Raw genomic sequence first — 24,797 nt, 5'->3', positions numbered from 1 at the left:
TTAACCATTCGATAGTCTAATTCATTCGATAGTTCCCATCGCTAGTATTAACGTTTAAAATTTATCTGTTCTAAAGTTACCCCGACAGACTACTACTTTAAGGCAACTTTAAAGTGCAATAACTAAAGTACTGCTTCGAATTTTTATTTAATATTTTGCTTAATTTTTGTGTTATAATAAATACGTTAAATTATACTGCTTAAGTTTAAATATTTCATATCATAATATTAGTTTAATTTTTCAATTTTTTACAGTGTAAAATAAAAATAAAATCTGATATTTCTATTCCGGAAATATTTCGTCTATAAATTTGACCCAAAAGGCATATGCATATTCTTAAATATAAACTGATATAGGTACCTACGCGTATATAGATATACCCTTCGCAAAACGCAAACTGTGTTTCTTTTTCGTCGAGAAACACATTCCAGAATAAATCATTCGATTTGTTGTGAAAAATGTAACTGCACTCTCGTCGCTGACGGAGCGCAGCAGATTTTTCCAAGAGGAAAATTATTTTTCCCTGGAGGAGTGGACGGGACGGTTTTGCCATCGCTGGGAGGTTTCCGGCGTGATTTCATACGCGTCGAATGTTGTAGAGATGGGCAAATACGATTTTTAAAGCCCAAACACTAATATGATTGAATTTTTATTAGAAACGGTTGATCATAACCAGCTCAGTTATGTTATAATGTTTAAATTGTTGATGTAGATAACCACTGTGATCTTATAGATTTATTGTGTCCCCCTTTCTTTAGTTATAACTCATCATACTGTCCCAGGGCCTTGACAAATGTCGTAGCTGAGACGGTTTTACAGAGGTTAGTTCTCCATCTCCGATATCAGTCGTACCAAAGTTTATAGCATGAATGGTTGTCGTCTCGGCGCACTCAGTTATAATGATTAAATTTAATTACAATTTTTTACAAGAAGAAACAGGAAATACCGGTACATTTCTTGAGAAAAGCATAAGTATTTCCCCACCATTAGCATAACTAGCAATTGACCCTGCCCAAGCAGCATTTGGACGTCGGGACAACGTTGTCACGCGACCAAACGTCGGGGCGCAACGTCGGCACAACCTCGTGCCAACCCTAGTCTGCACTAGTTTGGAGAATAATTTTTGGGTCGAAACGACGTTGGATACCGACGTTGGCTAGAAGCCTAATTTAGTACAAACTGCAACGTTGTTTAAAATCTAAATTCACAGAAATACACAACTAATATGGCGTCTAAGTCGCGTTTTATCCTAAATTGGGATAATTATAGTAAAAATATTACTTTTATGATTTGGTTAGAGACATATGTCAGATGGCAGTGAAGGAAAACAAAACAAAAGTATTTAAGTGTGGAGGATGTTTGAAGATCATAATTATTGAAACACTTTAACCGACTCTGTAACTCGTTACCCAAGGCAAAAAAGTTAAACGCAAACAACTTTATTGATAAATATATTGTTTCTACTTTGAAAAATACTAATGGGCCTTAAAATTAAAGAAGTTTTAAAAATTTTCTTGAATTTTTTTTTTTTAGTAAAATGAGAATAATTTATTCGCAGTCGAAAAATTGTTTCCGCGTGTTTTTAGGGTCAAATATTTCAAGTTAATGTATTCAAAAAGCAGGAATTGCTATTTTCGGAACGAAACATTTTCTTATTTAACAACATGGCGGCTTTCACTTTGTTGTTTTGGAGATTAAGATGGAGTAGTTCGAGCAGTCGCATACTGGATTAATAAAGTCGCAGTTCGGCCTTAACAGGTAGTATACTAGTCGCAAGATTGCCTAATTTAGTCATCCTAGAGTCTAGCTTGTGCCGCCCTCTATAATATAAATAAACGAGGGAGTGGATAAACTATCGGTAATATATGTCGATGTATATTTGAATTTAGTTTTATATGTACCTTTCTTATGTCCCATTTTAATTAAGTTTTTTTTATAAAATCAAAAACAGCACTGAACTGTCTGACTGAACAGAACAATGAAGTGAAAATTTAAAATTTAAGGTTATGGTTCAATACAGTTGCAAAAGGGTAGTGACTCGACGTCCTACCAACGTAAGAATAAGGAAATCTAAACAACGTTGGAATTAGTAAAACAGACGACGTTTGCATAACGTTGGAATAGGTCCTGAAACTGACGTCGGAAAACTCTATATTGTCCAACGTTGTAACTACGTTGTCCGAATCACCTAAAGATCACTTAAGCAAAAAAGGTTACAAGACAACGTTTATTCGACGTCGCAGAAGCTTCCTACTTTGCTGTAGTACTAGTCCAACGTCGGCACAACGTTATAAAAACGTTTAAATTTATTTTAATACCCAAGGTAGGGAGCTAACTATTTTTTGTAACTAATCCAACGTTGTGATTAGTAAACATGTGGTCGCAAGTCGTGAAAATGCTACTTGGGTGGGATCCTGCTGCTGTGCCTAGAGGGGCCTAGGGCTTTTGTTTCTTAAAAAATGAAGAATAATATTGAAAAAAAAAACATTTTTTGAATAAAACGTTTACATGAATTTCTCTATCAACAAATTTCATTGACTTGCTTATCAAACCATCTTCCCGTGGATTACTGAAATAACTACAAATTTTCTAAAAAAAATAAAAGATATTTTTGCTGTTGTTAAAGTATCGCATTTTCCGATAACTATTATCACCATATCCGTACTTGTAGTCCATATTGAATTAAATAAATTTTGCGCTTTTTTAACCCTTTAAAAAAGCAGGAAATATGAATAAATAAATAAATAAATAAATGCTTTTATTGTCAAAAAACTTTTCAATTTGTAGACAAAGGTAAACTAACAAAGTAAAAAAAACAAGGTACACAAACAAACAAACAAAAGATAATACAAAACATTATACAAATAATATTGTCAGTCTTATTGTTAAAATAAACATTTATAAATGTTTATAATGTCAAAGAACAAAAAAATAAAAATAATATTCAAAAATATTTAGCTAGTTCATAGTAAAATATCAATGACCTCTAAATAAATTAATTTCGATGTCATTAGTAAATATAGCAATAGCAAACATTAGACCAGTGTTTACAAGATCAAATTTGATTTTCAAAATATAATTCATTTACGGCGTAGAAAGCCTTGTCTAGTAAATAAGAGTTCAATGCTTTGCGAAAAAAAAAATGATGTTATGGATTTGATTTCAAATGGCAGGTGATTGTGCATTTTTTTCGAGTTGTATAATATTGAACTTTTAACTAACTCTGAGCGTGGGGTAGGTAGATAAAGATCTTGCTCCACGTTCCTGAGTGGATAAGTGTGAGATGGCCTTTCTTGAGAAGCTGATACATGTTTACGTATTAGGCAAACGGATTCAACGAATATAAACAAGGAAGGAAGAGTCAATATTTTTAATTTTTTAAAAAAGTGCCGGCAATGAGTTCTGCTGTTTAATCCCAGTGAATATCGAACAGCTCTCTTCTGGAGCCTGAAAATGCGGTCAAATTGAGTCGCACAACACGTACCCCAGAATGGAAGGGCATACCTGAGGTGCGACTCAAAAAGTGCATAATAAACAGTTCTAGCCACTGACAAGTTAAGCTCCTTAGAAACAGACCTTAATGCAAAACAGGCAGAGCTCAATTTTTTCGACAAAGCTTCGATATGTATGTCCCATTTCAGAGAATTGTCCACAACAAGCTCTAAAAATTTTACAGATTTTACGACGTCAATGGTGGTGTTGTTAAGTACAAAAGGCTGCAACGAGTTTTTATACGACAAAGCTTTAGTTTTAGAAATGTTGAGACTCAGGAGGTTCGAATCGCACCAAGATTTAATGGTGATTAAGTCATTTGATATAATCCTATGAAGTGCCGTGATGTCCTTGTTGCTCCAAGTGAAGCTAGTGTCGTCCGCAAAAAGACATATTTTGCCACTGATGTTTATGTTAGCAATGTCGTTAATAAAAAGAAGAAACAAAATAGGGCTTAGTACTGAGCCTTGTGGTACTCCGCATTCTACTGGCTTGCTAGAAGACAACGTGGTATCCACCCTCACAAGTTGACTTCTGTTGCTCAGATACGACTTAAACCATTCGAGAGATGATCCCCTGAACCCATAGTGCTGCAGTTTATTAATTAAGATCTTATGATTTACTCAATCGAACGCCTTAGAAAAATCACAGAAAATTGTTGCTGTAGAATGATGGTTGTTTAGGCTGGAGTAAACTTTATTAAGGAGGGAAAACATAGCGTCATTTGTGGACTTGTTGCTTAGAAATCCAAATTGATATTCAGTAAGTATTTTGTACTTAACAGAAAAGATACCAGCCTTCTTTTAACCAACCTTTCTATGATCTTAGATAGCGTTGGAAGGAGTGCAATTGGGCGATAGTTAGAAGCTTCATCTTTGTCTCCTCCATTATGCAGAGGAATGATTATTGCCGTCTTAAGACATTTTGGAAAAATACCATTTTGGAACGACATGTTTATATTAAAGTCGTTAGGTGATTCAGAGTGCTTTCTGGCAGATTCGAAAACATTTTTAAAGTTAGCCCGTCGGTCCCACAAGAGGAGTTATTTTTGATGGTATTAATTGTACTGCGAAGCTCTTCTAAAACTACGGGCGAAAAAAAGAAACCGTGTAAGTTTACAATATCATTAGATAGATAAGAAAGTGGATCATAAGGAGGACATATGGTATTAGTTAAGTTTTTCGCTACATTTACAAAGTAATCGTATGCTGTATGGCGTTAATTAATATTAGTTAGTTAATTAAATTCTAATTTTCTCTAAAACAGTATGCAAATTTGAAAAAGTATAAATGGAATTAATCATTTTAGAACAAGCCAAAATTTTAATAAGGAATGTATTTTTCTCAAAATCTCAATAATAGAAAAGTGTTTTCTTTTATAAAGACAATCCAAGGACACATTGTAGATCCTGAGCATCCTACATCCTACTGAGCATCCACCATAGATAGAAGAAACAAGTTAGATTGGAAAGTGCCCATAAGGAAAATATAAATACTATTTGGCGCTATTCTTACAACGGTGGCTCTCCAAAGCTTTTGATAATTTCGGAGCGATTCGGCTTTTTCCGGAATTATGTCGCCAAATATTGTTTATTCAAATTTCTATTGTTTTCTTTTAATTTTTTAAATAAAATACAGTGTATTGCATATAAGAAACTTTATTTTATATAAGAACTTGATGTATGAAATTGGAAACCAGTTCACGCAGCTTTTTAGTTTTTAATGCGACTTTTTCACAATTATGACGGGTTTGAGTAAATAAAATTTAAATTAAACTCACAAAATAGCAACAGTTACTTTGAAAATGGACGCTTTAAACACTTTTTAGTATTTTTTCAATAAGGGCTGTTTAAATTTTGAAAGATTTTATAATTTTTGGAGATTCTGACTTTGACAAGAGAAAATTATTTCTGTTCTTGTTTGGCGGTTATTCTAAGAAACTACTATAGCAGCGCCCTACAACGTATGGGCTTCAAAACAATTAATTATAAGTTATGGCGGCAAGCCGAGCATTCCAATCTAAACTTGTTTTCCTTTATCTATGGCATCCACTACATGAACAGTCATTTTTGGACCGTAACATACATATATTATAACAATTATATAAAATTATAATTATAAAGCGATTTTGTTACATATCAGCCCATCTCTAGTTGAAGCCGAAGACTTTTGCCATCTGACCTTCTGTTGAACGATTGCGACGAATGTATCTGACAAGGTCGATCGCGTTTTCTTGGGTTATTTAGCAAGCGAAATAGGTAAAGTGACACTTGACGCAAATTGGATTTACATGCTATCGCTTTATTTCCATATTAGTTTACACATTGCATATCGTGGCTTGATTGGATATCAATCAATTTCCAATCAAGATTTCAATTGAAATCAGAAAGAAGAATTAGAAACAATAACTTAGGGTAATCGCAAAGCAATTTCCGATGCACGTGATCAACATTGAGTGCCAAGCCATGCTCTATAAAGTAAAATGAAGAGCTGCTCGGTATCATAAATTATGCAACATTGCTTTATAAGACGTAAATATTTATTACTTAATTTTTTTCTCCTACTATGTATTTTCTTCTCAACAGGTTGTATCCAGAATATCAACAACAGTTTGCCAATGATATTCAGCACGATCTTACCTTTAACGTGAGGGAAGGCTATGAGGCGGAGGTATGTACGAAAAAAAATCATATTTTCGCAAGAAATTGTATTACATGTTGAAATGTCGAAAAATCTTTATCCCCAATTTGCTTTCCTCTGGTTTTCCATAGGAAGACCGAAAAAAGAATAAGGAACTAGAAAAATTGGCTATTGCCAGAAAAAAAAATTGATTTAAATATATTCAATTTTTTCGGTAGGATTTTTTTTGTAGATTCTTCAGGGAATATGTTTTTAAAGTGAGAATATTGTCAGAAACTAAAATAAGAAATAAAAAATGTTGAAATATTTTTTTTCCATAGCAACTGTTAAAATTGCTTTATATCTATCCAAAATAGTAGATAAAATAGTACTTTAACCGCAAGGGTAGATTAAATGATACTTTACCAGCGAGGATAGGTTAAAAACTTTATTTCTTCTCGCACGTTTTTGAATTGCTTCCATTTTTGAAAATTTTTGTATTCCTTTTCATAAGTTATTCGGGATTTACATGGAAGTAGTTTGGATATGGCGTTTGTCGCCTCAGCCTGAATATCTGTTGGTAATTTACTTATTTCGTTTTGAGCCATTTCTGGCTCCAATTCAATCAGCAATCGACACGAAAGAGAATTAAAAAATATTGACTCAAAACTGACAACTAAAGAGAGCTTTATTTATTTGTCAATTTACATAGAAACCAACGCCAACCCAGCACAATATTTTTTTTACTCGTAATAAATTCCTTGAAATAATAATTTCTGAATATTTTTTAAAGCGTTTTCATAGCCGAGTTGGCTATGGAAAAAAACATTGTTTTATACACGACAATAAAATTACATTATCGTCTTCCGAAATTAATTCACTCGAGTCATTCATTCAAATATACCATTTTATCGTCTTGTATAAAAAATAACTATTTGTATTTATAATAATATCTTGCCTTAAATATTATTCATATTTATAGGCGGAATCTGAAGGTAACGGTGTACCAACTCTCACGCTTCCCAGCATCAGCGAGGACGACGAAAACGCTCACGAGGAAGCGGCAACGTCGCCAGGTGCCTCACCTAATCGCTCACCGGTTCACACCATGTCCAACAGCCCTCGACATGCCAAATTTAACTTAAGGTGATAAGCGTAATTAACACCCTTATAATTCCCTTGATACATAAATAATTATAATATTTAAATTTCCCTCCAATTTTTCTCCACAGATTACAAGAAATCCACGACAGTATTCCGCCGAGACGTCACAGGTTAGGCGGTGTTGCCACCAATCACTTGGCGATGTTGAGGGAGAGAGTGGAACGGCAACGCAGCGTAATAGTGCCTCATTCCAAGTATAGTTCGTACGAAGAGCTAGAAACCAAGACGGAGATGGAGTGTGGAAATAAGGATAGTGTGGAGAGGCTGGATAGTCAGATATCTTCGTTGCATCAAGATGTGGCGGCACTTAGTATAGAAGTAAGTATAAATAGTAGGATTTTTCTCATTAAAAAAACAGTAATGTGTAATTCAGGGCGTATTCCGTTGCTTGGTTATGGTTTTATGTTCCGTTTCTATCGGTTTCCTAAAAGTTTTCTTATTTCGGAACACGGTTCCTGAAAAATTCGGTTATATAACTGTCACCAAACTAACCGGCTCGTGAAGGCTGTTTTTTCTGGTTTTGTTTGTCAATCAATGTCATTTATGTGAGAGAAATAAAGCAAATATTGGAAGTTCCAGTGAAATTCTCATTTAATTTCTAAAATTTGTAATATTTTGTATTTATATCCAAAAGCAATGGAGGTAGGCAGTAAAGGTAAATAAATTTCATTACATAAATAGAATGACTTTTTAGGACCATTTAAATTTATCATGCAGCCATTGTTTCTTAAAGTCAGGAACATTTAAAGAAAATATGAAAAACAAGACAACAAGTAATCATGAATGTTTTGTAAGCCATAAAAATATAAATATTGATTAGATTTGTTTATTTATAATTGATATGTTTTAATATTGGACCTGCAAATCTTCACTTGAGCTGTCTAACGAGTTTAACAGTTTATTAATAAAGTACTTTTCAGTATTAAACTTCATTGAAAAGAAGATGCAAACGTAATAGCAGAGAATAGGTACATTAAAAATGCATAAAAGATAAATTTTATAATAGAGTTATTGTTATTTAGAAACCGTCAACATTTGACGTTTCTAGTATTCTACCAAACCGATGTTTTACAGGAACCGCTCTTTACCATAGTTTACCGGTTTGGTTCGCCTGGTTTTGCAACGGAATACAGCCTAAGTAGAGATGAGGCAAGTCATTGATTCTGATTAATTAGTGGTTTTAAAATTTTATTTCAATTAAAATCCAAAAATGCAGATTTAAGATGAAAATATTTAACTTCCAGGTACGCAACGCCATCCAGGCTCTTCAAGAAATGGCCACACCCTCCTCTGGACACGGTTCGGTCCACTACTCAGCTCATTCCAACCCCAACATAGCCGATTTCAGGCATTCCTCCTCCATGCTGGCCAGAAGCAACTCCCATCCCCCCGAAATGTTCTGCTGGGACGGTCCACCACCATCCCCCAGACCCATCATCTCCATCACAGTGGCTGACAAGGAGACCCAGACGGAAAACGAAGAGATTTTGAGGAAATTCGTCCTGGAAAACCCGAAAGTCATCCTGGAAATCCTCGGCCTGGACTCGGAAAAGGTCCTGAACAAGGTCAACTTGAAGAAGAGTCATAGTAACCCGGACTATACGTGTAAGACTGACAGTTGTGTGGCTAAACAAGACTGTAGTATAATTGTGGATGAGGACAGTGAAAGTGAACAGGAGAGTACGCCATTTTTGTGGAGCCAACAGGGTAGTAATGGTAAGAGGGTGCAGATTTTCGAGAACTTGAACTTGAACAGAGGTCAGGGGATGTTAAAGTATCGAAAAAGTATAGATAGCTAAATGTATGGTGATTGTAGATTAGTTTTTTACTTCTTATAATATACTAAGATGAGTTTTTCTATTGATTGAGATCCTGTTTATGTCTTAATGGAACAGTTAATCTGTTAAAAATATATTAAGAAATATTTTAAAAACCACACAAAAAAGACACCAAAGGTATAAAAATTGGGAATAAACTAAATAATACTTATTCTATAGAATGTCTAGTCATCGTTCAACGTCCCGTCGTATATTATCGAACTCTCTCAATCACTTGCCAACCAGATGAAAGAGATTGGTGACGTCATTACGGCATTTCGTAAATTACTGCATATTCTTATTAGTATATGTCATTTGATTTGGGGTTATAATTTTATTTACGGACATCGATCAATGTCAAAATTAAAATTTGATTGTTGCTGTGAAACAATTGTTATTATTACAATTTTTTTTTAAAGAGACACTGGTAGAACACTCTTGTCTGTGGACGCCGTATATGAAGTAAATACAATACAATTGTGCTTAAAACTGCATTATACAAATAGTTGGTGAATGCACACTGCATTCCAATTTAAACTAAATATATACCAAAAGCGTACTTTTCAGACTTTTTGAGAAACTCTACAACGGAAATATTTCGTCTAGCAATTAGAGTCGCTCTAATAAACAATATTAAATTTAAAATGAAGTATCGAAAGAACTCCTACTACGTTCAAAGTTAGTTTTACCGTTTGAAGGAGTTCATTTGAAAGAAAAACTTTCAGTTAGTTTCGATTTGAAAGCATGGGCAGAAGTTTTAAGCCGTAGAATTTTGTTATTTTTAATTATACGGAGTTTTTAAAAGAAAAGTTTTTTTTTCAAGTCAAGCTAAAATGGATTTTGCAGTAAAATAATATTATAAGTATCTAAAGTTCTTAATTTTTTCAAATGGAATTGTGTCTATTTCGTATTCAGTTGTATTATGATTATTTTTAAAAGTGCCATAATAATATACCGAGGGTTTTAAATATGATCATTTTTAGATTAAATTTAAAACCCTATACAGGGTGGCGCCCCTCATACGCCGCGGAGCGGAGGCTCCAAGGAGAACGACAGTTTGTACTGAAATGAGATTTCGTGAGCATAATTATGTAGGTTAATTCAGAGCACTTTTTAAAAATATAGAGTTCTACAGGGTGCCCTCCAAAAGAGTTACATATCAAAGTTGTGTTTTTTGTAATGGAACATCGATTTTCAGATTTTGGGAGAAAAATAAAGGTGAGTTTTCCCCACGTAAGGTAAGTTTATTCCCAACCAAACACCCGATAGATTTATTGTTTAACATTGTAACTGTACATGAAGACATAAACAGAGCATTTTGGTTTTAATTTTAATCTGTAAAAATATGAAACCCGTCCCTGTGCCACTACTCTCTTTTTAAACAAATTAAAAAAAACTTTAAATAAAACAGAACTAAAAAATGTATACCTCTAAATATTCAGTTGTATCGATATTAAACTTTTTAAATCCAATAAATTAAAAAATAGATATATTAAGTCAATATAATGATAAAATGATAAAATACTAAACTGGACCGAGTGGGGTAATATTAGTTAAAAAGTCAATATATTTTAATCATATCGTGTAAATTTTGATGTGTTTTGTTAAGCTTTTGAGAATGAAATGGCTATTTGATAGTATTTTCCTATACTGAAATAGGATGAAATAAATTTATTTATCCAACAACTACTTCTTATACATTACTCACATGTATACATGCATATAAAATAAATAATAACACACGCGTGAGTTTTTGAAGTTACAACAAACTAGTGAGTTATGAATTCCCTATCATATACGCCACGCAGGGGTGGATGGGCCATATGGGAAAACGGGAAAATTCCCGGTGGGCCGGTGGGCCGGTCCCGATCAGAGCTCAAAAAAGATTGTATTAGCAATTGTTTTTAAACATAAACACCAATTTGTAAAATAACTATTATAAAATGTCTTTCTCTGGGAGACCTATAATTTTAATAATCATCTGTTGTTTGTTCGGTTTGAAAATTTTTATTATACAAGATGAGTCTATAAGTGCAAATATTTGCAGGGCTGGTAGATCTTAATAAAATAAACATAATATATTCTCTTTATCGAGTTTCAAATAAGTCTAATCGAGTTATTAAAGTTTGGAAATTGAAAAAAATAGATTTATTTTTAAAAAAATTTAAGCCACCTCAGTTTTCCGGTATTTGCATCTCTTTTAGTGCCGTAATATCAGAGATTAAGAAACTACACCGTGGGAAAATTTGCGGTGAACAGGAAGTTCTTAAAAGTTTTCTAAAATATACAGGAAAATTTAAAAGAAAATGCTCGCTTTTTAACATCTTTTTTTGTAAAAAAAAACTCATAGACGAGTTCCTGGGGTCGAAATATATACCACCCCTGAAAATATTTGCACTTATATGACTCACCCTGTATAGTTTTGCCAACTATTCTTTTATTAATATCTAGACTGGCAGCAAAAAAAAAGAATGAATAGCATTAGGTAAATTTAAATATACTCTGTTTTTTTTCTCAGGTAAGATTTCGACAGACGATGACAGAAGAAAAGCATACGTGTTTATTGCTATCTTTCTTTATTACGTGTGCTTTATATGAAAAAGAAAGAGACAGGTATAAAACGTATCGTAAGACATTATCGCACATTCTGGCTGGGGGGAAATTTAAATTAGCCATTATTAGTAGTATTATTTCATTCTGAAAGTGAAAATTTTCACTTAAACTGATTTATTCCCTATACCACGTAAAGGGAACGTGGTGTAGGAAATAAATCAGTTTAAGTGAAAATTTGCAGTTTCTTTCAGAACGAAAGAATACTACTATTATAAGGGAAATTATAAAAAAAAGCAAAAATTGTACTGTTTTATAAACATAGTTATTTATACAAAAAATTAATAAACTCTATATAATATAATAACAAAAAATAACAGTGCTTATTCCACCCACCTACCAATTTTAAATGCAGAAGAACTGACTGTTGCAGGAAACGATCGGCCAATTTTTTTAAAGGGCATTAAAAATCTCATTTTCGAAAAAACTGCCTAATTGCAATAACAAAGTGAATATCCAAGCAAAGAAGACTTTACGAGAATAATGATCCTGAACCATTTTCAAGTCCAGTTTTAATCCTAAAACAAAAGTAAAATAGGTATATTAATAAAGTTTCTGGTTACTATAAACCAGCTATAAACTACCTACCCAAAAAATGAAAAAAAAATAATTGTATTAATTTGTTATGTTAAGAGAGGTTCGAAATATTTTTGACACTATTACTTCTACTTTTTTCTTAATAAGATGATAAATATAACTCTATAAATCTCGGTCTATTCATTAGACAGCCAGACGACTTACGATCATTTACATGAAACTCTGTAAAATAAATTGTAAAATATATATATTCTTATGTTTTATTAAAGTTACTCTAATATACTATTGTAATATATCAGTGTAACTTTAAAAATAAATCCTTTGAATTCAAACATAAACAGAAAAAACATTTACAGCAGAAAAGGCGAAGGCGCTGGATTAAACGTAGTCTCCACTAAAAACACGGAGGGGCGCTTTGACCCAAAATTTTACTGTTAAGTTTCATATCTATCTTAATAGTAGATTATTTTCTTTTATCTATGGATATAAGGCAATTTTAACAGTTGCTATGGAAAAAATAAAAAAAAATCAATTTTCTTTGCTTCATAATAAAGCCGTCTTCTCTATAAAGATAATAAATTCTCTACGCGTATTTTTCTCATATTTACAGCGTTGTAAAGCATCATCCTTCATCTGTCTCTATATATTATTTTACCTTTGCGGCAATACGATGCCTTCAGCGTATTCCCAAAAGATTTACTCCCATACATCTCCGATGCCGTATCGACTCACATCCTCAAAATAAATTGAAAACATTCTTTCGGCCTCAATTTTCAGCTGCACGCCATGCTCAATATTGTATGAATATTCGTTGCATGCAAATGTTCGTTTTGGAAGGTCTTAAGCGTTTTGAAAATTCGAATAAAAACCCAGGTCCGTCTTAAGCGAGTGTGTAGCCGAAGGAAATATATATTATATTTCAGAAATCTGCAGCCCGATCCTTTCGTGTCAAGCCACATCTAAAATTCCAAACGCACTTGCTTTCATTAAGGCTTGATTAAGGTTTGAAGAGCTTCAGCATTTGCCATAAAATAGCGAGCAATTTGTTACAAAACCATATAAATTATACATCACTGTAATCACAAAACTTCAATCTACTTCCGTATTGTAACGGAATTTTAAATTATATTTTTATTTTGGAGAAAATTTAGTCCAAACATAAGGAATATTTTCTTGATGTTTGACCATCAAAATCTTAAAAATAAGGAAGTTGTCTAAAATGTGCTACAATATGGATATAGTATAATCCTTTATCTTTAATTTCCTTCTTCATTTGTATAAAAATACCTAGCCAGTTTTACATAGAACCAAAGAATATACCTAGCTAGAAAAAGAATGGACTCTGCCATACTGAAAAATGGTCCTACAGCAGTGGCGCCATCTATTGAGTAGGGCTTGTTTTAAATAGATCGAAGCGCGGGCTTTTTAAATGAGCCTATTTACTGAATAATTTTACTCTAAAATAATTAAATTTGATTATTAAATATTATTTTTTACACAAATTCAACAATACTAATAACAAGTATCGTTGTGATGTGTAAAAAATAAGATTTAACAGTATAATATATACAATTATTAGATAAAATTAAAGCCAAACATGTGAAATATTATTTATTATTTAAAATTTTTATTTATAAGTCAAATATTTAAATATCGTTTATTATAATAAAACAAGACCGACGTAATACGCCCAAAGTTTTGTAAATGGAGTAAATATAAATAGGTACTTAAATGATGGCAAAAATAAAAGACTTACATTATATTTTTAGGGCCAGAAACAAAAGGAATTGTCTAATTAAAACACATATAACAAATTATAGTTTGAAAAACGTTTTAATAATCATTTATTTGATAATATTATGATTGGCGCTATGACAACGACAATATTTTTTGAGAATTTGACAATAATATGACAATGGCCGTTGGAAACTATGGAAACTACAAAAAAATTCTGATGTACCGCCATCTGGCAATAACTAGTAGCAACTTCTTAACCTAAACATTAATTGCACTACCACCTAGTGGCTAGGGCTGGAACTATTTTATTTGAGATTTCCGTGGAAACGGTGGAACCGCTTTTGCTATTTCACTTTCCCGCCCCTGCATAGAACGTTAAATGCCGAACGCCTATTTTGCTGCTTTTTCGGACTAATGAAATGGACTCTTTCAGGGGGTTTGCGCAAGCTATTTTGTGCACAATTTGCACAAATCTGTCTTTCCCTTTATCTTTCCTTTACACATTCGGTTAGTTGGTGCTATTTGTCCCATAGTTTTTATTTAAATAACCTAAAAGATATTCGATTATTTACTACTTGTCAAATATATTTCAAAGAATTTAGATATTATACGTCATTTTGACTTACCTGCTTCAGTAGCGTATCGGATGTTTGTGTTATTATTTAAATAATTATTATAACTTATCTATTTTTATTAGTATTATTTATTTTTGGTGCAAGCAACAACTTTCTTAAATTACTGATTTATTTTACACCCTGTATCTATGTAACGAAATATGTCCGTTGTGTCCTCTTGTCGAGTGGGCACTAAAAGCTATCAGCGGCGCAACTAAAACAACTTTATAGTTCTCTGGAGGACACTAATCTACACATCCCTGACAAAGTTACCTCGTTTTATTTTACAGCATTGTCACGTCTCCATGGAGAACTATTTTGCAACAATGAAATTCTGCCCAAAATGTTACACACAAAGCGTATAATTTGTAGTTAGGTAATTTTAGGTTTTTATTTTTGTCTTACTTACACCTTTTTGAAGTTTTTTTCCAAAGTTTTTGATTTTTCTTGGCAGAAAAATAGTTATTTTTTATACAAGACGATAAAATGGTATTTTATCGTCTACCGAAAAGATTAATGAATTAATTTCGGGAGACGATAATGCAATTTTATCGTCGTGTACCTATAAAACAATATTTTTTTCCAGAGCGAGTTACGTTTTAAAAAATATTCAGAAATTAGTATTTCAAGGAATTTATTACGAGTGGAAAAAATATTGTGCTGGGTTGGCGTTGGTTTCTATGTAATTTGACAAATAAATAAAGCTGTCTCTATAGTTGTCAGTTTTGAGTCAATATTTTTTAATTCTCTTTCGTGTCGATTGCTGACTGAATTGGAGCCAGAAATGGCTCACAACGAAATAAGTAAATTACCAACAGATATTCAGGCTGAGGCGACAAACACCATATCCAAACTACTTCCATTTAAATCCCGAATAACTTATGAAAAGGAATACAACAATTTTCAAAAATGGAAGCAATTAAAAAACGTGCGAGAAGAAATAAAGTTTTTAACCTATCCTCGCTGTTAAAGTATCATTTAATCTACCGTACTATTTTATCTACTATTTTTGATAGATATAAGACAATTTTAAGAGTTGCTATGGAAAAAATATTATATAATAGCTATTTCAAGATTTCAGCTATCAAAATAACTAAAATATCAACAGTAGTTTTAAAATTTGTATCTTAAAATTTTATATATTTTTGAAAATGTGCGTTTAAAATAAGTATCTAGTAACTAAAAAAAAGAAGAAAAATTCTTCGAACATGTTAAACTGTTCTCTACGACTATTTTCGCAATGTCAATGTTAATGCTTGGTCGAAAAAAAAACGGCGTCGAAGGCGGATCGGGAATGACAATCGATGATCATTTTGGCGACGTCGCGTCGGATAAAAATAAATTACAACTTTCTTACGCAACTGGTAGTAAGCGCCATTGAAAAATAAAGAAGACTACAGACCAAGGAAATGTCGTCTAGGACTTGACCTCGCCAAAATTATCTTCGATTGTCATTCCCCAGCCGTCTTTGACGCTGTTTTTTTTTTCGATCGTGTTGTACCTTTACACATTGTATGTAAATATACCTACTTTGAAAGTATTTATAAATGAATTAGAGAATTTTGTAAAAGAAAAGCGTTTTGTAAAATTTCCTAGCTTTTAATAGAATAACAACTACAATGTTAGTGTAATCTTAGTTTTCATATATGATCATAAATAAATATAATGAAGCAAGTCAAAATATCATACATTGGATATTGATCAATTTATTTACTTTTTAATAGGCCATACAATTATCTAAAACTTTTATGTCCAAACATAGAAAGAATAGTTGCTATAACCTGCTTAAATTGATTTATTGTTGATCATACTCTACCTACATATATAGTTTAGCTCACTAATAAAGAGGAAAAAAGTTAAGGTGCGTTCACACGACCTTAACTTTTTCTTTTGTTGTTTGTGTTTCTAAAAAAAAATACACTTCAAAGGTACATGTTAAGAAAATGTTTCGCGCGGCGCGGCGCGGCTGGTGTGAACGCACCTTTACTTTAGAATTTTCTAAAAAAAATTACGATTATTGTTAACCAATTCAGTAAAAAACACACTCGGGACACTCGGTACCTAAAAAATGTCGAAATACAAACTTGTTATTTATTATAGTGAGCTACACTCTAAAACTCTGATTTTCTCTAACGATGTATATATTTATATTTGATGTAAATATACCTAAATATTAATTAATTATTGAGCAAGCATATCATGTGATCTAAAAAAAGGTAGTGCCTCTAATGTGATGAATAAATATATCTGTCTTTTATTACTATTATCATTGTATTATTAACATTTATTTATTACAATATATTAATTGGATCAAGAATTATCATTAAAACGAACCTGTATAAGTGATTTATTTATAATAAAAATTATTATTAATTGTTATCTTTATCAATTGCAATGTGTAACAACTTCAAAACATTCCAACTGAATTGTAATATAAGAGAAAATGACTCTTAAAAAATGTATTATTAACTATTAACTATAATTTGTTGATCTTAATTATTATTGTTACTATGTATATTGTCCTTTGTATTAAATAAAACATTCATGAACTGACACAGATTGTTTTTTATTCTACTAATATTTTATTTGCCAGAAGTTTCTCAAATTTATACAGGGTGATTCAAAAAAACATGTTCCATCTCTCGTTGGGAGATTCCTCACGTAAAAATAAGATTTATTTTTCATATCAACTAAGTCAGATTCGAAAATAAATCGAAAGATTATTAAGACTTCAAGACCCTGTAGCTACGAAACAAAGCAGAATCGGACCTATGTTGATATGAAAAATAAATCTTACTTTTTACGGTGAGGAATCTTCCCACGAGAGATGGCACATGTTTTTTTAAACGCCCTGTATACCTCCAGTGGCGGCACGTGAGTCAGGAAAAAGTGGTTTTTCGCGTAAAAACTATTTGTTACCCGCAAAAGGTATTTTTTACGTGTAAAAGCTATTTGTTACAAGTAAAAAGTTATTTTTTACACCTGAAAACTATTTTTTTACGCGTGACAAGCTATTTTCTACGCGTAAAAAACTATTTGTTACTAGAAACTATCTTTACGTGTAAAAAACTATTTGTTAGACGTAAAAAATTATTTGGCAGATGTAAAAAATAATTTCTTGCATGTAACAAGTAGTTTTTTACGCATAATAAATAGTTTTTTGAGTAAAAAATAGTTTTTTGCGAGTAACAAATAGTTTCTTACGTGTAACAAATAGCTTTTACACGTAAAAAAAAGTTTATTGCGTGTAAAACAAATATGTTCTCAAACTTATATACCTCCAGTGGCGGCACGTGAGTCAGGAAAAAGGGTGGCCTCAACCTCTACAAGAACAAAACTTATCTACCATTTTTATTATACCGGGTGTTGCATCGTCGAGCGGGACATAGGAAATCCCATGTAAATTTTAATGGGGTCAATTATTGGCTTCCCTTATTATTTTAGAGAATAATTCTATTTAAGTTTATTGAAGAGCACTAAAACCCACATTCAAAAGAATAATTTTAGATATTTTTGATTAGCCTGTTTACGAATTATCGCCGATTTCTTTTTAAATATTTCTCCTTTCTTATGGCCCTGTATTTACTTATGAGCACCAGTCAAGGTAAAAGACATGTAAAAGATAACTGTCAAATGAAGTTGTCATTTCAGAAATTTATCTATTTAGTGCTTTATTATTATTATTAAAAACTCATACCTACATCGAAAATATTAGCCATAAATTACACTACCGAAGAAAAAGTATTGATGATTAAATGGTATTATCAAGGAAATAGTTATCAAAAGGTGTCGGACATGTTTGCTGCTCTGTATCCGAATAGACCGATACCTGGAAAATCTACAATCGCAAGGCATATCCAGAGATTTGAGACCAAAGGTACCCTAATAAATAACTGCAGATGTGAAGCAAGGCAGGAACAAAGAGAAGATGCAAGAAATGATACCGACTTGGAAGTTTTATTGTGCGTGGAAGAGAACGATGGAAAGATCAGCACAAGGAAACTTGAGGATGAAATAGATCACACTACAGTGTTTCGAATTTTGAAACGACATAAATACTAGGTATTCCTTTAAATATGAAAAGCACCAAGAGCTACGAGATGGGGACGAAATACGGCGGCAGGCGTTTTGTTTTGATATGATGGAAAGAGCAAACACGGATAGGGAATTTTTAAAAAACATATGTTTCACTGACGAATGCACGTTTACCTTAAATAATGAACCCAATGTTCAAAATTATCGATATTGGAACAAAGAAAACCAACACAGGTTTGTCGAAACAAGGACGCAATATCCACAGAAAGTAAATGTTTGGGCAGGGATATTCGGACACAATATTATCGGGCCATTATTTCTTACGCGAAATTTAAATGCAGAATATTATTTGGAACTACTCGAAAATCATATTTTACCTGCTTTACATGATGCCGCTAGGGAAAATCAGGAAGTTTGGTACCAAATGGATGGCTGCCCGGCACATAGTACCCTGGCCGTTCGGGAATATTCGGCCTAAATCATACAGTAAATTGGCCTGCAAAGTCTCCTGATATTTCGCCAAATGATTTCTTTCTCTGGGGCCATTTAAAAAACAGGATATACAAGGATAAAAAATACCCAAATCTAGACGAATTAAAAAATGCTATTTCTGCCGAATGCAATACAATTTCAGTTTACCAACTAGCGAATGTCAGAAGAGAATTTTATGATCACCTGGGTTATTGTCTAGCAGTCGATGGAGGAATATTTGAACATCTTCTTAAATTCTAAAGTTCTAACAATTTAATAGTAGCTAAATTAATAAGTTATTGAATATTGTAATAATACTATAATTAACCTTGTAATTGATTACTTTATTTTACTTTAATTCATATTAATTTGTATTTATAAATACATCTTTAAGATTTCCGATGTCGGAATGAGTTTTCAATAATAATAAAGCACTAAATAGGTAACTTTCTGAAATGACAACTTCATTTGACAGTTATCTTTTACCTTGACTGGTGCTCATAAGTAAAGGATAGATATTTAAAAAGAAATCGGCGATAACTCGTAAACGAGCTAATCAAAAATATCTAAAGTTATTCTTTTGAATGTGGGTTTTAGTGCTCTTCAATAAACCTAAATAGAATTATTCTCTAAAATAATTAGGGAAGCCAATAATTGACCCCATTAAAATTTACATGGGATTTTCTATGTCCCGTCCGACGATGCAACACCCGGTATAAAGCAAGTATCATAGTTTCCATGCAAGAGAGGCAACGGCCCAGCTACGTGGGAACACCGGTAAGCGACGTTAGATGATGAAAGTGGATGGACGGGTGGTAGTCTGGAAATACTCTCGTGCGCTGTTTTGTTTCATGACAATAAGAGTGTAAAATCTATTGACACATTGCTCATTGACGCTGGTTCGAGACCGAATAAGATCAGATATCTCGTGAGTATGTCCCTTTATATCCTAGCCAAGTCGGTAGGCCTTTGACAATGATATGGCCGAGGACTGAGGTACGGATTCCGCGTTTATTCAATCACACTGTAGAAATAACTTAGCGAAAATAAAACATCTGTATTAATCTCATTAAAAACAATTTATTTATTTACTTCTTTTAAATTACTGCATTGATATTTACAACTAAACGGGATTTAACAAAGAAAAAAATGGGGACAGATACAATAAAACTGTTTTGTTACAATACAAAATACAAAAAGTTGACATTATTTTACAAGTATTTAAAAGACCAACTTTCTAAAAAAATATTTAATTTACAATTATTGTACTAGTAATTAATTAAACTGACCTGCCTTAAGTTGATAAAAATATACCGTACGATAATTAAAAAAACGGCGTCAAGTATGCTTTGAAATTACCACCTATTGTAATTTCAAAGCCAACTCCGACGCCGTTTTTTTCGATTATGCGGCATCTTTTGTTTATAGTGCAGAAAAAATTGAAATGGGTTTATTTTAAGTGATGTTACTTTTATTTAAAATTGCATTCAAATAAAAACATAAAGATATCAGAGATAAAAATGATGTAATTTAATGTTATCTTTACTAGATAAAAATAAATTAACAAAAATGACACGGATTTTGAAGAAACAAATGATTTTTTTTAACTTTTTACCATCACACCACAGAGTAAAAATTAATGTTTGTTACAATTCGTCCTTTAATAATGTGTATCTATTTTTTGAAGGTGCTAATTTTCTGAATGTACTTTCTGGAGGATTTGTTGGCAGATTTTCTGTTTCCGAATCCGTATCAGGACCGTAATGAAATTCTCTATGAAGTTTACCTAAAAAAATAAAATCCTTATAAAAATAATCATTTCGAGGCTATGGCGAGGTTTTTTTTGTGATAATTTAATTTATTTTTTCTTAAAAAAAATTAAAAAAATATTTTTTCGCGTAAAAAAATAGTTTTTTTGTGTAACAAATAGTTTTTAAGTGTAACAAGTGGTTTTTCACGCGTAAAAAATAGTTTTTTACGTGTAACAAATAGTTTTATACAGGTAAAAAATAGTTTTTGCGTGTAACAACTGGTTTTCCAGGAGTAAAAATAGCTTTTTACGTGTAAAAAATAGTTTCTTGCGTGTAGCAAAGAGTTTTTTACGCGTAAAAATAGTTCTTCACGCGGAAAAAACTGTTTGCTACAAGCAAAAAAAAAATTTACGTGTAAAAAACTATTACGCGTAAAAAACTATTTTAACCCTAAAAAACTGCTCGTTACACGCCAAAATATATTTTTACGTGTAAATAACTACTCGTCACAGGTAAAAAACTATTTGTTACACGCGAAAAACTATTTGTCGCACGTAAAAACTATTTTTAACATGTAAAATAATATTTTTTAAGCCTAGAAAATAGTTTTTTACACGTAAAAAATATTTTTTGCGGGTAACAAATAGTTTTTTAGGGTAAAAAATAGTTTTTTAAGTGTAATGGTTTTTTAAAAGTTTGTCATGTGTAACAAGTAGTTTTTCACACGTAAAAATAGTATTTTGCGAGTAAAAAATAGTATATGTTACAAGCAAAAAAATATTTCTTAGGTGTAAAAAACTATTACACGTAAAAAAACTATTTTTAACCCTAAAAAACTATTTGTTACAAAGTAAAAAAATATTTTTTACGTGTAAAAAACTATTTGATATACGGAAAAAACTATTTTTTATTAATAAAAAACTAATTAGTAAAAAACTACTTGTTACAACTAAAAAATATTTTTTACACATAAGAAACTATTTTTTATATGTAAAAACTATTTGTTACACGTACAAACTATTTTTTACACATAAAATACTATTTTTTACGCCTAGAAAATACTTTTTAACAAGTAGTTTTTTAGAGTTAAAAATAGTTTTTTTACGTGTAATAGTTTTTTAAAAGTTTGTCATGTGTAACAAGTAGTGTTTCACGCGTAAAAATAGTATTTTACGCGTAGATAATAGTTTTTTACGCGTAAAAAACTATATGTTACAAGCAAAAAAATATTTCTTAGGTGTAAAAAACTATTACACGTAAAAAAACTATTTTTAACACTAAAAAACTATTTGTTACAAAGCAAAAAAATATTTTTTACGTGTAAAAAACTATTTGATTCCCGTAAAAAACTATTTTTTATTAATAAAAAACTAATTGTTTCACGAGACAAACTTTTTTGCGCGTAAAAAACTACTTGTTACAACCAAAAAATATTTTTTACACATAAAAAACTATTTGTCACACGTAAAAAACAATTTTTTACACGTAAAAATATTTTTTTGCGTGTAACAAGTAGTTTTCTTACGCGCAAGAAAAACTTGTCACGTGTAACAAATAGATTTTTTACACGTAAATTTGTTGTGTGTAACAAGTAGTTAAACTATTTTATCCGTGCAAAAAACTATTTTTCCGTGTAAAAAACTATCTTTTACCTGTTAAAATTTTTTTTTACACGTAAAGAATAGCTTTTTACATGTAACAATAGTTTTTTACACGGAAAAAATAGTTTTTTGCGTGTAACAAATAGTCTTTTACGTGTAACAAATAGTTTTTTAAGCGTAAAAATAGTTTTCACGCGTAAAAATAGTTTTTTACGTGTAACAAATAGTTTTATACGCGTAAAAAACACGCGTCACAAATACACGTCGCGTCACTGTGTATTTCTAAGCCGTAGGCTGTTCTTACCACTTTTCGTCTCGCGCTTGTGTGTCACGGCCGTCTCGCTAGCTTGCACAGCCTTGAATTTTTACTCCCAGGGAGTTTTTAAAGTGTCACAAAACTGGTTTGAAAAAAATAATCTACCTGAATACAAATCCTGTACAAATTGTTTTAATTTTCCCGGAATTTCCATATCCTCATACTTGGGAAAGAGGTACATATGTCTAAAGCTGTCAATAGCTATTAGAGGCAAATCTTGCTCACTTTTTCCTAAATGGTGCAAAGGATGGGCAAACTTCTTGCCATCAGCAGTTAAAAATGTAATAGATTCTGCAAAAAAAATCATTAAACTTGATAATTATTAAAAGAAATATATTACTCACGTTTTTCTGATAGTAGCTCATTCTTAACCACATCATTATACTTTTTAATACTATCCGTATCCTCAGGACTGTGGAACAGAATCAAAAATGGAAGCCCTTCTTCTGTCAGCTCTTCAGCATTCTCAAAAGTGATCTCCCTAATAAGAGGAACACATTTTTCCTACAACAAACAAAACATTTAGACAATTTTCATTCTAAAAACTAACTAAAAATCAATAAATACCTGAGCCCATATGTGTAGTTCATCGAAATTACTCAAACTACCCGGATATGTCTCGTCTAGATCAGTTGATCTGTCTTTATCAGGCCTAAAGACTATAATTGGGTTACCTGGAGGGTGCATTTGACGAGAAGCCTCATCAAAACCCACATGAAATTGACAGTCATCTTTCAAATTTGTCGCTACTCTTCTGAAAATGCTATATTCTGGTTGATCCCTTCTATCAAAGTACCCTAAATCATAAAAAAAAACAATTTAAATACATACTATTTTTAGAAACAATTCATACATTAAAGTACATATTGTTATCTTTGTATAAATATTCACTACAAAACACAGTATTTGCATAGATAATATATACAAACCATTGTTTTTTAACTTACCAATAATAATTCTTTTGTCTGATTCCAGCTTTCCTAGTTCACTAATTTGTTTAAACTCTTTAACGGGGTCTTCTAATTGTTTCTGAATGAATTTTGTGAAGGCTTCCACTGATCTCTGACCTCTGTACTCCCGTTTTGCTGGGAGTCCGTTTCTTAACAACTTTAAAGTTGGGTATTTAGTTATGTGAAACCTTTGAAAACAACACAAATAATAGAAAAGAGTATTTTATTGTTCAAGCAAATTGTTTTAATTACCTACTAGCTATAGAGCTTTCTTTATCACAATCTACTTTGGCTAATACAGCCTTCCCTGCTTCGGGGAACTCTTTTTTGATGTTATCTGCTGCCTCATCAAAAATCGGCATTAACATATTACTAAACCTACACCAATCGGCATAGAAATTAATAAACACTAATTCAGTTGATGCTGAAAATTAAAGTTGTAAAATTTAGCTAGATGTAGGGGCATTTTATACAAACCTATTGTATTATCGAAAGTTTTCTCTGTAAGCTGAACAGCCTCGCTGTCTGTAGGGTTGTAGAAACTGCATGATATCTAAAAATAATTGCTATTTCAGTGCCAATATTATAAATTATTAGGTTATGATATAATTATATTTTGGGTAATTATGGTAGGGAAATGATTGGAAATATCATTTTAAGTATCAGGCATCGATTTAAGTGGTTCAAATTGGTACCAATTAACAATTTTTCGTATAAAAACAACGTCGTGGCAAAGCTTCCGGGTACTTACCGTAAAAAGTAGAGAAAAATATATTTGAGGACTATCTAACCTAACCATACTAATTATTTATTATTGAGAGTCTTAAATTCTAACAATTCCAGCCGGTTATTCAGTGAAATACACCGATCCGGTGACTAAAATCACAATTTTCTTGAAAATTTCGGAAAAACTAAACATCAAAAAAATGTCAATAAAATGTCATCCCTGATTGTTTAGATAGTGGTGACACCTGTTAACGAAATCTTAAAGCAATTTGATAGTCGAAGATCCTAAATTCTGAAATACTTTGAGTTCGAAAATCATTATAAGACAGGATCGTATTCAGGAAAATTCGAAATAAAA

The 24,797-nt window shown here is 31.8% G+C and overlaps 2 protein-coding genes across 2 annotated transcripts in view; one reads left to right on the top strand and one right to left on the bottom strand.

Annotated features, from left to right (window-relative positions):
* Positions 1-9,322, top strand: part of LOC115886136 (potassium voltage-gated channel subfamily H member 8) — a 118,278-nt gene extending 108,956 nt beyond the window's left edge. The window contains exons 11-14 of the mRNA XM_030905208.1: positions 6,077-6,161; positions 7,093-7,256; positions 7,343-7,592; positions 8,519-9,322. Of these exons, the coding sequence (XP_030761068.1) occupies positions 6,077-6,161; positions 7,093-7,256; positions 7,343-7,592; positions 8,519-9,073 (1,054 nt within the window). The 3' untranslated portion in view covers positions 9,074-9,322. The remainder of the gene's footprint in view (positions 1-6,076; positions 6,162-7,092; positions 7,257-7,342; positions 7,593-8,518) is intronic.
* Positions 9,323-20,508: 11,186 nt separating this feature from the next.
* LOC115886126 (endoplasmic reticulum resident protein 44) lies at positions 20,509-24,670 on the bottom strand. Its single transcript, XM_030905201.1, has 8 exons — positions 24,465-24,670; positions 24,191-24,266; positions 23,966-24,137; positions 23,711-23,901; positions 23,331-23,560; positions 23,108-23,267; positions 22,869-23,054; positions 20,509-20,881 (listed from the first exon to the last, which is right to left on the bottom strand). Exons 1-8 carry the CDS (start codon positions 24,510-24,512, stop codon positions 20,742-20,744), a joined length of 1,203 nt encoding a protein of 400 aa, XP_030761061.1. The 5' UTR covers positions 24,513-24,670; the 3' UTR covers positions 20,509-20,741.
* Positions 24,671-24,797: the final 127 nt, after the last annotated feature.

The sequence above is a fragment of the Sitophilus oryzae genome, unplaced genomic scaffold, assembly GCF_002938485.1.
Source record: "Sitophilus oryzae breed Bouriz unplaced genomic scaffold, Soryzae_2.0 scaffold_1122_pilon_pilon, whole genome shotgun sequence".
NCBI classification, from domain to species: Eukaryota; Metazoa; Arthropoda; class Insecta; order Coleoptera; family Curculionidae; genus Sitophilus; species Sitophilus oryzae.
This window is presented reverse-complemented; position numbering and strand designations above follow the sequence as displayed.

Coding starts and splice junctions, on each gene's coding strand:
- LOC115886126 (XM_030905201.1), bottom strand. CDS start 24,512: ATGGTTAGGTTAGATAGTCCTCAAATATATTTTTCTCTACTTTTTACG. Junction 24,267..24,464: donor ATTTTTCTCTACTTTTTACG/GTAAGTACCCGG, acceptor AATTATTTTTAG/ATATCATGCAGTTTCTACAA. Junction 23,902..23,965: donor GAAAGCTCTATAGCTAGTAG/GTAATTAAAACA, acceptor TTGTTTTCAAAG/GTTTCACATAACTAAATACC.